This window comes from Mizuhopecten yessoensis, unplaced genomic scaffold (genome assembly GCF_002113885.1).
Source record: "Mizuhopecten yessoensis strain PY_sf001 unplaced genomic scaffold, ASM211388v2 scaffold11045, whole genome shotgun sequence".
Taxonomy (NCBI): domain Eukaryota; kingdom Metazoa; phylum Mollusca; class Bivalvia; order Pectinida; family Pectinidae; genus Mizuhopecten; species Mizuhopecten yessoensis.
The window spans coordinates 1,064,048-1,081,344 of NW_018408851.1; the positions used below are offsets into that span (position 1 = coordinate 1,064,048).

At 33.4% G+C, this 17,297-nt stretch overlaps 1 protein-coding gene across 7 annotated transcripts in view; it reads left to right on the forward strand.

Annotated features, from left to right (window-relative positions):
- The window catches only part of LOC110464961, an 80,065-nt gene that overhangs the window by 15,153 nt on the left and 47,615 nt on the right, over window positions 1-17,297 (forward strand). For all 7 annotated transcript variants that reach the window (XM_021520478.1, XM_021520477.1, XM_021520471.1 and 4 more), the window contains exons 2-4: window positions 14,330-14,516; window positions 14,798-14,928; window positions 16,226-16,326. In XM_021520478.1, coding sequence (XP_021376153.1) covers window positions 14,330-14,516; window positions 14,798-14,928; window positions 16,226-16,326 — 419 coding nt within the window. The remainder of the gene's footprint in view (window positions 1-14,329; window positions 14,517-14,797; window positions 14,929-16,225; window positions 16,327-17,297) is intronic.

Consider the following 17,297-nt stretch of genomic DNA (forward strand, 5'->3'; position numbering starts at 1 on the left):
ACATATGTAACAACAACCTACAGTACAGATTATTGTCGTACAATAAGATATTATATACATATGTAACAACAACCTACAGTACAGATTATTGTCGTACAATAAGATATTATATACATATGTAACAACAACCTACAGTACAGATTATTGTCGTACAATAAGATATTATATACATATGTAACAACAACCTACAGTACAGATTATTGTCGTACAATAAGATATTATATACATATGTAACAACAACCTACAGTACAGATTATTGTCGTACAATAAGATATTATATACATATGTAACAACAACCTACAGTACAGATTATTGTCGTACAATAAGATATTATATACATATGTAACAACAACCTACAGTACAGATTATTGTCGTACAATAAGATATTATATACATATGTAACAACAACCTACAGTACAGATTATTGTCGTACAATAAGATATTATATACATATGTAACAACAACCTACAGTACAGATTATTGTCGTACAATAAGATATTATATACATATGTAACAACAACCTACAGTACAGATTATTGTCGTACAATAAGATATTATATACATATGTAACAACCTACAATACAAATTATTGTCGTACAATAAGATATCATAAACATGTTCACTTCTTATTATCTACTGATCGATATGAGCTCCTGTGCTCCATGTGTAAAAGTTAGGTCTTTGTTTCGACCAGATATTAGAAATTGTACCCGGGCGCACCAGACGTATTGGTATATGGTGTCTAGCTGTTTGATAACACTACAGAAACCTCAATATAATGCCCTTGTTTCATTTCCACCTTGCTGACTCCCAGCATATACAATTATTTACTGTTAATAAAGGAAAAGCTGTGTATGTTACAAATATTTTAACAAAACAATATTCTTTATAAAACAATATTACTTGGACAATAGATATCGTCATTTCCCATTTTGACAGCTGAAATGGTCTGAAAAATATGTTTTCTTGTCATGTCATATTTTGGTTAATATCATGTTTCCTCTAACACATGAGAAGTGATAATTTAAGCGAAATCTGCTATATCAAGGTTACTTTTTTCTATTTTTCTGAAGAATTTATTTTTTATTTTCCTTATTGCACCAGAACGAGGTTTTACTGTGTTCCTGATAGTCTATAAGGAACGGTCTTTTGATGTCTCTATGGATGATTGCTTCACTAACACAACACACTTGGTGTGTTGGGTTGTTTAAACACTAATCGATAAATTGGCAATCACCAAATGTTTGAATTTTCGACACATGACTGAGTGGTTTGCTAACTTGTGGAATGACAAACATGTTTTTTGCATATTCAAATTAGCTCAATTAAAATTTGTTTATTAAAAAATACAGTAAATATTTAAAAAAATTATAAGTTAATATTATATAAAATTTGCGGAGGGATTAAAGTTTGAAATTGATGTTTAAGTATGTTATCAAGACATGCGGAGGGTAAACCTTTGTAGTCTGGCTGGGTCGTTAGGTATATGTACGTACAAAACAAAGCTGCGATGAATTCGCGACGTTTAGTGTGGGTGAAATGTTTGGACGTTATCCAATTTTGATACTTGTTTTGATGCCAGAAAATATTGTATAAACTATTTACTGTCTCTATCCTCAGATAAATTATGTTTACAAGTGCATGATCACCTGAAGTTAATGACTTGGGAAAGGGGGTACTCAATCTACTCATTATTCAACCAATGATAATTATTTTATAGTTATGATTTTGTCATTTTTTAATTTTTTTTTTTTAACATTTTAGAAATTTTGAATACAAAATACTTTAATGAGTTTAAGATAACAGTGTATTTACAACTGAAAGTGAAGTTCAGAACATTTGAGAGGTTTTGGCTAAGAATCCTAGACCTCTCAATTGTGTGTTGAGTGGCTTAAATTTTCTTCAATTTTAAACATGGTTCAAATTACTTAACATATGATTAACTTTAATTCTACGACATCTGCGATGTAACAATACTTTTGATTGGCTAATACCCAGGTATGTAACCATGTTTTATTAAACAATAGATCATGCACATGCATGTTTTATTTTCCAACATGCACGACCATGCACGTGCAATGCTCTTAAAAAACCTCCCCTGTAACTGCAGATGTAAACAAGCGAGCCCTAGGATTTGTTCCTTTGTTGAGAGAGAAACACACATTTGCTTTTCAAGATTTTATAATGAATAAACAGGTTTTATTTAACCTCTAAATCTACTGAAAACCTGTCAAGCTCATGATCAGAATGAAACTTACCACGAAAGTGACTTGCAAAATTTGTCAAATGTTGATTTCATGACGAGCGACGTCATTAAATTGATGTTTTGATTGATTGAAAAAAAAAAAAAAGATGTGTTAAGCATGTGTTTAATGTTTTTCCTCTGGAATTGACAAATCAAACGGTGATTGAAAAGAAATCTTACTAACTTGCAGCCTTTCACCAACCATACAAAAGATTTGTTAATTTTTTAAATAATTTCATTGTCTATATATATGTCTCCTTGCTTGATATATGGTTGTGTGGGCATGGAGGTTGTCACGATAACTCCCTTATAACTAGGGATTCAAAAATGTTGAAAAAATAACTAACTCAGGACTGGTGGCCTTCCTAATGACTATTTTCCTATATTTTCTCACCCTCGTTACATATTTAACCATAATACATGTAAATAATTATGTTCTAAAATAATTTAGTATCAGTGAATTCTGTTAGCCGCCTGTTATCTTAAATACGTACGGGAAATCAACAAAAATCAGCCCTCAGTAAATGATTTTTTTTTTCTCCAGTAATAGAATCTATATAAGTTTGTGTTGCATACTGAATTGATTTGCACTTTAAGAGAACATGAACATGTACAAGTATAATCAATTAAGGTATTCATTAAATACTTCTCCAAACAACCTTGGTAAATATCCTTTATGGAAGACAAACAAAACGTGTGCTCTCTCTCTGACCATACTGACATGTATGTTGACTATTTATTCAAAATAGAAAAAGTTTTTTTTTAAATGAAGATTTTCCTTTTGAGCATTCTGATTGAAGTGCTGTGTACATGACATTTGCCTTTATGTTCTGATTGAAGTATTCGTCCTTCAAGACATGTACATTATATCATACAACCGTTGAGAACACAACTAAGTTTTTGCCTTATATAACGAAGACAGATACTATAACGCCAAATATGATCAAATATTAAAGATTTGATATAGTTACTAGCTTCAATTAATGTTTTAAAATATATATAAGGGTGGAACGTTGCTTTCTTGTAATCCATAAGCTTTGATAGATTGTCGGCTTTTATGGTATTGTGGTCTTTATAAAAGAAATTGGAATGAATTGACTTATATATATATGTATGACCTGTTTTTTAAACCTGTCTTTGGTTTAATCTTCAAAGGTATAGATTTCAGGCAATGAGGAATATAAAGGGTAACAGCTTAAAATAGATAATGTTATGTGTTTAGATTTAATGTTTGATTTGATCTCTTAAACGCCTCCGCTTATAACATCAAGGTGTGTTTAAAGCTAAAACAAATAGCTAAGAACTACTCTGTATCACGGGTATAGTTAGAGTTGACGCGCAGGAGCGACAAAACTTAGAGTCGACACGCAGGAGCGACAAATGAAACCCAGAACTCTAATCTGACCGATCACAAATTCTCGGGGACTTGTGAGTTCAGATTTCAGCATGGATGTGTTACTGTAAAAAGTATGAGATTTATTTTCAAGAACACTTAAATCTTAACCCAAAAATTTCTCAAACACTTTTTTCATTTTAATAATCCCCAACTATTAACAATATTATATGATATATATGTTGGCACCCACCAGTCTATAAATTAATGCTTCAATTTGTTCATGGCATATCTCAATTGTCAACTTTTTTATGTGAGTACTGCTTGGGATAGCCGAGTATGAGATACTGAAAATTGGCCTCCGTTACGCTATAAAACAGAGTTATTGCCCTTTGTTGATTTTTGAAATGAAGTTCACTCAAAGGTGAGAGACTTTGGACGGATTGTAATACCTTACATGTATGTTATATATATATAAACATTTAACATTCAAGTTTGAAATAGACAATCAGACACTTTCATCAAGGGCTGCCACAAGGTTAAAACATGTTAATACAATTATTTGATGCTCTTGCTATTTGAAGTCCAAAATATACAGAAGATGTGCCAAATGTTAGATGAACCCACATTTATTGGCCCTATTCCACAAAGGTTTTTGTAAGTTATTGCTATAACATTTGGTGTTTATAAAAACAAGTCCTTGGGAGAACACAACTTAGCCTTTATTATAGTTAAGAATTGACAATAAACATGTTTGAGGTAAACCTAGCTATGGTTTACTGTATTGTAAATCTCCCAAATTTTGTCCAGATAGAAAGAAAATCTGTCAGTGTGACCCTTTCTTTATTGCCTGATTATAGCATTCCATAATGGTCAATTCATGGCAGAAATCAAGTTAAATTTAACGATTTGCGTACCATGATTTGACTGTTACTTTAAGTTTTAGTACAGTAAGCCTATATTTAATTTGAACACCCTTTAAACCAGTTCTCGTCCTGTAGTGTATATATTTCACCACTAGAGAAGTGGTTATACACACAAGTATACATTTACAGCTGTTAAATGTATATGTTTTCAAGGATCATTAGATTTAAAAGGCTTTAAGGAAATAATTGATATTACGAATTTGGCAGGTTACTTCCAGACAGAAAAAGACACTAAATACCTGTAGGCAAATATGTGTTGAAATGCATAATTGTGTCTAAATGTCATACAATATGTGTGTGCTTTTAAAATGATTAGTCAGTTCCAAAGTTTCATGCTTAAAGCGGTTTGCACCTGCATTTTCTATGGATGTCCTTTTTTTCTGAAATATTTCTTTTCTTCAATTTAAGAACTTGATTCCTATTCATTGATTTACAATTATGCACACCTTTGGTGTCAATTTATGTGTAAGAAATTATTCACACATACATTATTTCAAACCAACTACACGTACTAGAAAAAGGTCTGCTTGCAAGGCTTTGGAGAAACACTGGGTTAATAATACCTGTTGGCCGATTTTAGAGATATTTATCTGGTTTATATTTCAACACGCATTACATGCCTATAATAGTGTCAACACTGTATATGCTACTGTAAATGTGGAATATAACGCGCAGGAGTAATTTACGCTTATTACACGGAGCTGGATCGTCCGCGTAAATTTCCCCCGCTGATATGGTTTCGTCAATAGTGTAAAGAACGACAACTCTGGTAGGTAGTATTACTAATTAACGTACGTTGTCCAGTAATGTTATAAAATAAAAACAATAACAAATGAAATAAAATACTTAATAATTGAATTTTTCAATGAACAACAAATTTGAAAATAATATAAAGGCACAGAGAAAGTCATAAATAAACTTGAGTGCATTAAAGTCTGGTACACATCACTCACACACGTGTCTACGGGACACAAACGGCTAGTAGTCGTGTGCAACGTTCCCTACACAGATAAATGCCGTTTTGAGTAGTGCAGTTTCATCACCGACAAGTGTATGACATTTCATTACCCACTTGGCATGCAATGGTTAATCAACTGACGTGTTCAGACAAATGTCCTATATCATCCCGGGATTAGCAGCGATCTTTTCAGAGTACCAATGTTTTCTAGTGCACACAAAAAATAAGACACATAAACATGAATACAGTTCACATTTATTTTCATCTTTCCAATGACCAGTTGGTACGCATACGTAACATGGCCACAGTAGCTACTAGTATTTTTACCTATATACATTTTGTAATCAATGTAAGAGAGATAACTATGCAAAGTAAACGTCGGTCTACCGCGACTGCGTAAATTACCCCCGCGCGTGAAGTTTTGACCTTCTAATCCCGTAATTTTCACCCAGCAAAAATAACCACGTTTACAATATATTGATATATATATACATGTTATACTTTTAAATAGTGTTTGTGAGAGATAGTTACCACAAAAACAAGGATACTGTATGTCTTTGTCGAAAGTGTACCACATGTACATTATACCATGATCTAGGAGGCACGGTAGTCTAGCGGTAGGACGCCGGGCTCGTGACCAAAGGGTTGCGGGTTCGAGTCACAGCACGGCACTGTATTGTATCTTTGAGCAAGATACTTTACTCCGCTTGTTCCAGTCTAATCAGCTGTAAATGAGTACATGGTTGGGCAGCGCTATAATTGTTGAATACAAGCTGTTAGCGCCGAAATGGCAGCTCTAGCTGTATGCTCCCCAGGGAGTTGAGAAAGATATTGGCTGATTGCAAAGGCCCTATAACCACGGATAATAATTTGTGAACCGCTTTGAGACGACCTACGAACTAGGTTGTGATAAAGCGGTATACAAGAACCTCAAATTATTGTTTATTTATTTACCGGTATCTAACTCACCTTTGCCCTGTGAAGATAACTTATACTTAACATTACGACATTTCACATAACATGTGTTTGCAAAGTATGTCAAATTTGGCTTTTATAAATAATTCAAAACCTCAAGGAGTACTGGTTAGTTCTAAATTAGGAAATTAGTAAAGTGTGTAATTTATGAACCATGCCACTGCTCAGAAGAGATTTAACTGTGGGTGAGTGTAAGATTATAGGTAGCCCAAGTTTCCTCTGGCCCCGACACCAGACTGAGACATTTTGACAGATAGATGTCTGGTGTGAGCATCTATCTGTCAAAATGTCTAAGTCTGGTATCAGGGCCAGAGGAAACTCGGGCAGCTACATTAAAGGAAACCTCCGGAACTGAGAAACCTTCAAAGGTGAACATATAATACACAGGTGATCGCACTTTCAAATTTGGTTTTTAACATTTGTAGATTTCAAGTCAATTATCTGATCAACAGCCAAAAAATATAAGCTGTGTAAGTGTCAAAAATATATATATACTCACATAACAGAATCTACTGATATCTTAACTTGTGCTTCACACTCATGAGAAATATTGATATTCTGCCATATTCATGAAATATATAAACATGTATGCTATTCATTGGGAAACCATTAAACAATTTCAGGTAGATATTTGATCTTTAAATACTTGATTCTGATGTAATATCAGATGTTTGGTAGCAGTATGTTGTAGTATTAACCTAAATTACAGGTTACTGGTTGGTGTAATATTTACCATTATAACTGCTGAAATAGATTCCTGTTTTTAATATTTATGTATATATAGTTTCCACCCAAATAATATAATAGTGTGTTTGTTAATGGTTGCATTTAGCTACAAACCATACTGAAATAAATCACCCAACTTTATAATTAATAGAAAATAATGTGGTTTTTTTACTTTACTTTTGTCATGCATGAACAAAGAGCTGTTGACTAGGGTATTGTAGTATTAGCGTATTGCTTTTCTATAAAAAGTACTTTTATGAAAGATTATCATTAGACTGACCTTTCTCATGACATCAGCTATTCAACACATTTAAATTCTCATTTACCAGATCCCTATATAATATGTAAATAGCACCTTTAAATGTGGTGTTCCCCGACAGGTTCTCTCACCATATGTGGCATATTAATTGGAAATCCATTTCAAAAGCTTATAGATAAAAAGCTTACGGATTTTATTAACTGAAAAGAAAATTCAAATTAAATATTCAGATCTCATAGAAGTCGAGCAAAATTTGGTAAACCGTACATGTTTTTTTTGTGATTGTGTATATCACCTGTTAATATTCTCATTGATATATGAATTATCAGGGCTTTTGTTGATTTGTTCTCAAACAGTAAAATATTCTTTTCTTTAAAATCACATTCCGAATATTTATTTGAAAAGGTGTGTTATAAAGTGTATTGAAAGCTGTAGGGCTCTTAGCTTATCAGTGCGTAGTATTGTGATTGAAATTGGACCAGTGTCATCTGCTTGATTGATTTCTAATTCGTGATTACTCTCCATGATGTGGAAGTTTGTTTACAGAAATAAATAATTGAAAGTTTCTTGATGTACTCAGAATGATATCTACATTTAAATTTTGGCACTGAAAATTCAGAACTTAAGTAATTATTATAGACTGAATTAAAGCATTTCTTCAGAAAATTAGAGCTTACTCCTATTAGTTAAGGAGTTTGTTTACAGACTGATAACTGTTGCTGCAATTTAGAACGGTATTTGACATCAGAAAATAAGTATTTTGACTTCGCCAAGCAATTTATAGTAATCATATATCGCTGTGTTCTGTAATAATTCCGAAATGTAATTGATATTTTTCATGAATTTTAAATATACCAGATGTGTATTGTGATAAAGATCTGATCTTTGTTGTTGGTTTACAGTTCTATCAAGTATAAACCTGTTCTAGACAATCAGCAGTTTTAGAGTAAGCTAACACTTTCTATATGCTTGATATAAAACACTGTTGACCACGGCCATTTAAACTACACCACGTAATAGGGGATAAAGCTGAGCCAGGTTCGAGTTTTGTGGACATTTTTATGTGTATTTGAGGATAAACAGTTTAACATGAGACATAGAAGTGGGTTAGACTAGTTGAACGATAAACAATCATCTAAGTACATGTTATAGCAAAACACCAAATATTGGTACAAATTATTACCGTGGCCTTGTCAGGATTCTGCTCGTGTGGGCCATAGAATTTATTTGTCAGGTAGATCGTGAAAGGTCTTAACATCATGTTTAAATTAAAACTTGATATTTTTTAACATGCATGAACTTGTAAATCATGAATAAAATCTTTGTTATTATACCAGTCACTTTGTTCCTTACACCTTTGCTGCTGTGCATCCGTCCATTAACACACTGTCTGGACCATGTATCTTTGTTAAGGAAGGTTCACAGATATATTTATGTGTTTATATGTAAACATACTTAAATCCATACCCAAAAGGTTAAGGTCAGAGCAAAGGGTCAAAGGTCAAAATGTTTTGCTTTTGATGACCATATTGCTATTGACGGCTTTCATTTTTCTTATGAAATCTCACAAAAATGTGCATCAGATTGGAAAGTGTGGAAAATCTATTTAGTTTCTTCATTTAAGAACAAGGTGATAGTGCAAGGGGTTAAAGGTCATATTTTCTTACAAAACTTAATATGACTTGTGTTTCCAGACATGTAAGTTATAACTGGCAAAAGATTTTCTCACAAAAATTACTAGTTGCATGTCATAGTGAAGGTATTTTGGAACACCCTATTGGTGGTCAGGTGGTGCAGTGGATTACACACTCACCTGTAACTAAGGCGCACAGGGTTTGATTCCCTGATCAGACATGAAAAGATCAAAAGATAAAAGATCACCTGCCCAACCACGTGGGTTTTCTCTGGGTACTCTGGTTTCCTCCCACATTAAGACCCCCCTGCACGCTAGTATCCAGGCCAACAAGAGTGATTAATATAAGTTGCTATAACTTGTTTCATAATTGTTGTAAAATAATAAAGTTTATATTTATATATATATTCCTTTAGAAACGTACATGAAATGTTCAGATCTAACATGAGGTGAGAGCAGGTCATACTATAATGAGTGTAATACATCCCATTGTTTCTATTGGTTTTTATTTAAGATTCCATTAGGAAATATTAGATTTTCTTTTTTCTTGGCAATGCACTTAAAATACCTTGACATGTACTTTTGTGTCACCTGTCTTCACTAAAAATGGTCTTTTATGGATAATACTATATAGATTTCTCATTGTTGAGACCTTAAATGATGCACAACATAAACTGAAATAGCTCTTTGGGCAGGGGAAACAAAAAATAAACGCTAAGAGATTAAAAAATCACACGTTACTAAAATACAAACCTGCACTGCTACCTTAATAAAGATAAAAAATGTTTTTATTTGTATTTTGCACAATATATTCTCATCAATATTCATTGGATTATTTTTGTTTGATGTCAATAAGATCTTATGTTAATGCCAATAAACTTGGAAAGAATGCTTTTGATAAACACATAACTGAAAATATTTTTACAAGAATAGATGAACAGAATTTTAGATAATTAGAATATCAATATGGTATCAGTCTGTGTCTGTAGCATTGCCTGGATACACCGATGTAAGCATTGTGTACAGTGCTGTGATACACACAGACAATGTGTGGAATTGATTGATGGCGGAGCGTTGTTTGAGTGTTTGACTTGTACAGGAAACGCCCCCATTAATTGATTCTGTGGATGATATATATTTAGTGGACCAATATTTTGTTTCGGTTGTTGTGATAAACACAAGTCTCTTAAGAATATATTGATAGCGGAACACTTTACATTCTACATCTGTCGTTATACCGTATTGTCCTTAAAAAAACCTGTTAGAAAGTTTTACTATTTTAGTTTAAGCTATCTTTTGTCAGTCATTCTGAAATTAAGGAAGGCTGTATAAAAACTACTAATATATATAGCGGTATGAAAATTGTATATTTTCCACTTCTTTCATATTCTTATCAACCTTTTCACTTAATTGATTAAAGTATATTTGTTGAGTAATGAATTCTGGCAGCATATTCAAATAAAAAAACCATTTTGTTGCACTAAAATAATCAAATTTACAGTATTTCAGCTTTTATATTGCCATTCTTTACCAGCCTCCCTTCCACCAAAATCTACAAAAATAATAAAGTAGAAGATTTCCCCCATCAAATTCAGTCCCTTTTATTGCTAATTATGAATTATATATTCGATTATGTAAGACTGTAGATGTGTAATTAGATATAAAGGAGCATTTGATTTTACACCACAGTTGGCTGGACCAACCGTGGTGTATTATATTTCTGAAGAGGAAAGTTGTTTACACCTTGTGAGAATGTTACTACATATCTTTACAGAAGAGTCTTAAAGGAAGCAAGCTATGAATTGCAATTGCTATGTATGAGAAATCTACCCTAGAATTCACTTTGAAGCCACGCCAAACGTGATGTAGTGTAATTTGTAAGTGGTCAATTACCGACTGTAATTGATGTAATTAATGGTGCTATAAATAAATTTGCATCACTGTGTTAAGTGATTATTGGCGCAATTGGTGCAGAAATTCCCCAGAAATTTCCTGTAAAAATCAAAGGCTCTAACAGAATTGTCTGGTTGCATAAAGTTGTTCTATGATTGACATGTAAAGTTCTAGTTGGTGTCTGGGTATCGCTGCAGCACATGCTTTGAATACATCATCATAATACATATTAATTGTTGTCATGGATCTTCAATTTATGGACAAAATGTGCACACAGATAAAAAGAAAAAACACATTTTGTCCATCCATGTTTTTTTTTTTGTAGTTGATTTTAAAAGAATTTCAGGATCCAAGGGCATTTTATTGTAATAGTGACACCTGTCTTCAGAGATAGTTTATTGCATCTGTTTCATATGTTTTTGATACATGCAGATTTCAACAGAACTACTTTCAATTTCTGTGTGTCTGTGATAAACTTATATATAAGTTAAGTGATTACCGTGTTAGCTGTAATTATATATAATTGCTTCATACTTCACTGGAGGTGCAGACAGGATCACCAGACATAAATCTCTACTGTAAACATAAGTACATTGTACTAGGAATCATTAACTGGGCCTGGTCAGGCCTGGGAGGGGATCTTTATTTCAGTTCCTCTTGAAAAAGTGGGAAGGGTGCTTATAGGGGAAGGAACGCTAATTATCGCAAATATGGTACTAATGTACTTCAGGTGATTACATAAACTGACGGACTTAGTGATCACATTAATTGATAGACTCCTTATTTGGACATACTATATATTACAGCAGTGCCAATATTAATCCTTTGCACTTGATTTTTTTTGTATGATGAAGTAATTTATGATTAATGTGAATCCTCAATAGGCAAGTATTAGAAATTAAAGAATGAGCTCAAAGAGAGTTGTACATAATCAACTACATATATATACAATTGATTATTATGAACTCCAGTAACCCTGTTTGACATAAGCTTAGATGGATAAACAGGATTTGTTATGTAAATTCTATGTACATCATGGACAGCAAAACATTGACACGTTATCGATCAAACCACACATGAAAAGAGAGATCTCCACTGATGATAAACCACTCAAGGGAAAGTCAATACCTGTAGTTTGTTGGTCAATCTGCTGTCTTCGAAGGGCGGCCTTTTATTTCATCCTGCCATTAAATTTTACATGATATTGATTGATGTATAAGTGTGTTGATTGTTCACACCAGTTCTGACAACAAGTCTAGGGAAATAAGCCATGACCTTTATCTCGAGGCAAGAAAAATAATTAAAGTCTACAAGTCTCAAATTGTGAAGCTATGACCCTTACTTAAAGGTCAGAAAAGTCATTAAAAGTCTACAACAAGGCTAGCGTAATGCTATGGCATAATTTTAGTAGTAAATGAAATAAGTATTACATGGCTTGTGTATAGCTATGAACTTAACTAACAGGTCAATAAAACCAAGTCCGTAGTATTTAGATAAGCTATGCCTTTTATTCAGGGGTCAGTAAAGACAAGTCTACAACAGGTCTAGCATAAAGCTATGACCTTTACTTAAAGGTCAATAAAGACAGGTCTACAACAGGGCTAGTATAAAGCTATGACCTTTACTTAAAGGACAATAAAGACAAGTCTACAACAGGTCTAGCGTAAAGCTGTGACCTTTACTTAAAGGTCAATAAAGACAAGTCTACAACAGGTCTAGTATAAAGCTATGACCTTTACTTAAAGGTCAATAAAGACAAGTCTACAACAGGTCTAGTATAAAGCTATGACCTTTACTTAAAGGNTAAAAGTCAATAAAGACAAGACTACAACAGGTCTAGTGTAAGTACAGATATGTCTACAGGACATCTTTATGTAAAATATATATTTGAAAATTCATTTTATAGTCAATACTCCAGTCAATACTCCTATAGGTCTGTTATGTAACATCACTGATATTGATTTCATTCAGGCGGGAGAATGACTGTTACGATAATGATGAGTGACAAATCCCCACTCTGCCTAAAGCTTGTCCTTATTAAGTCAAGGTCGAGAATATGAGTTTTGATATTGCATCACATATTACACAGGCCAAGGAAATTGTATTTTATGTGTTATACATATGTAAACAGTGGATATAAGTCTCTTCTCATAACATTGAACACTTACAATATCCTTGCAGAATCCTATTTCTGCTTAGACTGCTCCCAGGAAGCCTGTCCTATTGAATTGCTAGTTTTTATGCCCTTGGCATTTTAGGAGGGGGAGTATTTGCATATATAGGATAGGATCTTACATGAGTTTCCATTTCATATGAGTTTCATGAAACAAAGGCTCGCTAAATTGAAAAAAATCTTAAGACTCGTTTCATAAATCTCATATGAAATGAAAACGAGTGTAAGATCCTTTTTATCACATAATCAGGATTTGTGGCATTTATTCGTGCAAAACGACAATTTTCATGTAACCCTGAACTGCAAGAAGATGCCATTTTGACTCAAGTGCGAAGTCTGTGACGTCATGTACTTGTCCTAAGCGTGATGTCAGAATTGAAACAATTGAAACTTACAACCAATCACAGGGTTGATAGGTCATATTGCATGGGTAAATACGCAAAAAAAATTGACATGGGTATATACTCACTTGATAACACAGTACCTTTTGTGATAAATATTGTTACCAATGTCCTTCCCGTTGCATCGTATCATGTCCAATCCTCTCTCGTCCCTATTCAGTGTCTTTGCTTTATACAAAGGTCAAATGTAGGGAAATTCAGGTCCTACATACATTTTCTAGTATATATGTATACAATTCTTTAACTGACAACTATTAATATTACAAACCATTTCTATCATCAGTCGTCTTTAGTATTTAATAGTCATTATACTCATAGATAGCAGTCTGCAGGCTTGTCAGAATTCACTTATACTTCATGTGATATGTACTTTCATTTTAGTTTGCAAGGAAAGTCAATCATGTATTTTTTAGTTAAATATATTTCTGTTGTACATATAATGAATTGAGATCTTTGTGTATAAGTTGTTTGAGGAAAACAAATATTGTCTTCATTGAAATGCTGTTGAAGGTAATTTAAGCGGAGTATCTACAGGTTTCTTACCTTTTTCATCTATATTTGTTTTACTTACACATACATTAACGGTTTAGACAAGTTTTCTATTATTTTGTCATGTGTGACCTCTTTCTGTTAATTAGACCATTAAGATATTAATTAGAATTCAATCAGTCAGTCAAGTAGTGATTGATACCTTGTGTATTATTTTGTGAAAAAATTGAAACAACTACTTCTGTAGATTTTTGAAGAATTTTCATTTTAAATTTAAACTAAGATTTGATCTTCATTCTAAGCTCTGTCTGTTAACAGGGTGGCGGGTAACTCAGCGTACATCATTGGAACGTTGGCCGAGTCAGACTTGGGATGTAACCGGATTCTGGGCCTTGCCAAGGCAAAACATGGAGAAAGTCGAAAAATCCTCCCTGATCTCACACGCATGTTGGCATTTGATGATGCGGAGAGTGTGATGAACGCTGCTGGAACCATGGGAACTCTGGTAATATCAATGTTCAGCCAAACAGATTTCATCATTTTTTCTTATAGTTGTTTTCAATGCGTTATTAACCAAGTGTACATTGTTTACCAGTTATTTGCCGTATTTGTAAGATCTCAATTAAACCATATTAACAATAGTTACATAAAAGGAGAAACTTCTTTGTCATACATTTTTATCACAAATGATCAATGAAAAACTGTTTGATTTGACAGACGGTTCACAATTTTAACTAAAGGTGAGATGATGATAAGTAAAAATTATTGATACGTTACCACCTGTAGGCGGAGAGTTACGAGGGTCGAGAGTGGATGCTCAGTGAACCATGTCTGGGCCAGACACTGGACCATGTGACCGCACTTCTCTCGGCAGAGAACCTGTGGACTGCCAGTAATGCTGCACTAGTGCTTGCCAGGTAATTCATGTGTGGAGCATTCTTCCTGTCATACAGATGTCCTTAAATGACCTTAGCTGTTGATAAAACGTTAAACCTTGTACAACCAACTGTCATACAGATGTCCTTAAATGACAGTAGCTGTTGATAAAACGTTAAACCCTGTACAACCGACTGTCATACAGATGTCCTTAAATGACCTTAACTGTTGTTAAAACGTTAAACCCTGTACAGCCAACTGTCATACAGATGTCCTTAAATGACCGTAGCTGTTGATAAAACGTTAAACCCTGTACAACCGACTGTCGTACAGATGTCCTTAAATGACCTGAGCTGTTGATAAAACGTTAAACCCTGTGCAGCCAACTGTCATACAGATGTCCGTAAATGACCTTAACTGTTGATAAAACGTTAAACCCTGTGCAGCCAACTGTCATACAGATGACCTTAAATTACCTTAGCTGTTGATAAAACGTTAAACCCTGTACAGCCAACTGTCATACAGATGTCCTTAAATGACCTTAACTGTTGATAAAATGTTAAACCCTGTACAGCCAACTGTCATACAGATGACCTTAAATGACCTTAGCTGTTGATAAAACGTTAAACCCTGTACAACCAACTGTCATACAGATGTCCTTAAATGACCTTAGCTGTTAATAAAACGTTAAACCCTGTACAACCAACTGTCATACAGATGTCCTTAAATGACCTTAGCTGTTGTTAAAACGTTAAACCCTGTACAACCAACTGTCGTACAGATATAGGGTGCTGAACTCTTGGAAAGGGCTTATATTTGTAATGTTATCATGGCCAATTAAAGTTTTTGTGTCTAAAAACGGTACTCACAAAGTGCTTGATTACATTTTTCACTTTGAAAACTAATTCATTCACTGTGTACAACAGACATGCTAAAGATATATTTTGAAAAAAAGCATGTAGAAAAATTTCTAGGTTAAAAGATCTTATACCTGTGGCAATGAAGTTGGGGATATATTGGAATAACCTTGGTAGGTTGTCCGTCTGTATACACAATACTGTCTAGTCTACCGGATACTTGTCCAAAATACTGCATTGGTTCTAATAAAACTATTAACGCATCTTAGATATCACATGACCTATATCAAGCAGGAAAAATATACATATATATGTATATAAAAACAGTTTGTGGAACCATGGGAAAGTTTTCAGTACAATTAAAAAGTAAGCTTCACATGGATTATTATCTATAAAAGTGCCTTCAAAGTATTTGAATGATTTAATTGTGTCAATTTTCTATAAGAATTCTGTACTTCTGACTGTCAAACTTTTATTACAGATTAAGTATTTCTGAAAATGGATGTCTGAAGGTTTTGGGTCATGACAACTCGCAACACATCCTGTCCCGACTGGTCCAGTCTCTAGGAGTGGACGAGGCTGGTAGGTTCAACGGTGTTTACCAGAAAATATTCAACCTTCTGTATACTGCTATTGAAATTCTGCAAAAATACATGTATACTCAAGATCTGTCTTACTGGTAACCGTGTTCGTTTTAGAAGTCACTGTTCACTGTTTTAACTGGGACTTGTATGATCCCACGAATTGTTGGAAAGGAAAGAAATATCATATGGAATACCACAATATTTACATGATGAAAACGTCATTACCAAGTGTTCTACAGTATAGGATGTGATCTAATTCCTTTGATCACATGGCTATTATCAGAACTTCTTTTGATCAACATGAAAGAGAAAGTGTACCGATATGTATGAAACTACATATTTATAATGGTATATCTATGGGGATATTTTTCAGTTAGGAAATATTATGAATATTAAGACCATGTGAATTTAATTATATATGAAAATGTAAAAAAAAAATGATAAATTTTGTATCTAAGTCTCCTTAAACAAGTGATGTATATATAGATAGCAGTAAATGTTTCTGACAAGAATTCAAATTCTGACCAAGAACTTGTTCAAAGTATGATATTTAATCAATGTCATATGACTTTCAGTATGCAATCATTTCTGCTTATGAAACCTAAACTGTATTTATCATTGATTTGGTATTTTCGAATGAAATCTATTCCATGAAATTGATTCAATTTCAGCAACAGGTTCGATCATTTTTTTGGCTTCAATACTTATCAATGTCTTTCTTATTCTCATGCTTCCTACTTCCAAATCTTTTCTCCTTCTGTATATTATACATGGCTCTGATTGGTTGGGATCTGTCTGGTGTAAAATGTCTCCAAATCTTGGGTCTCAGGTGATGCATCAATTGGGTCAAGCTTACCAGTGGTGAAAAAGCATATTGAATTAATCAGCAATTGTTTTATTGATTGAACTAAAGGGGACTGAACTCTTACTAAATAAGTAACAAGTGACAAGATTTACCATCAAGGACAC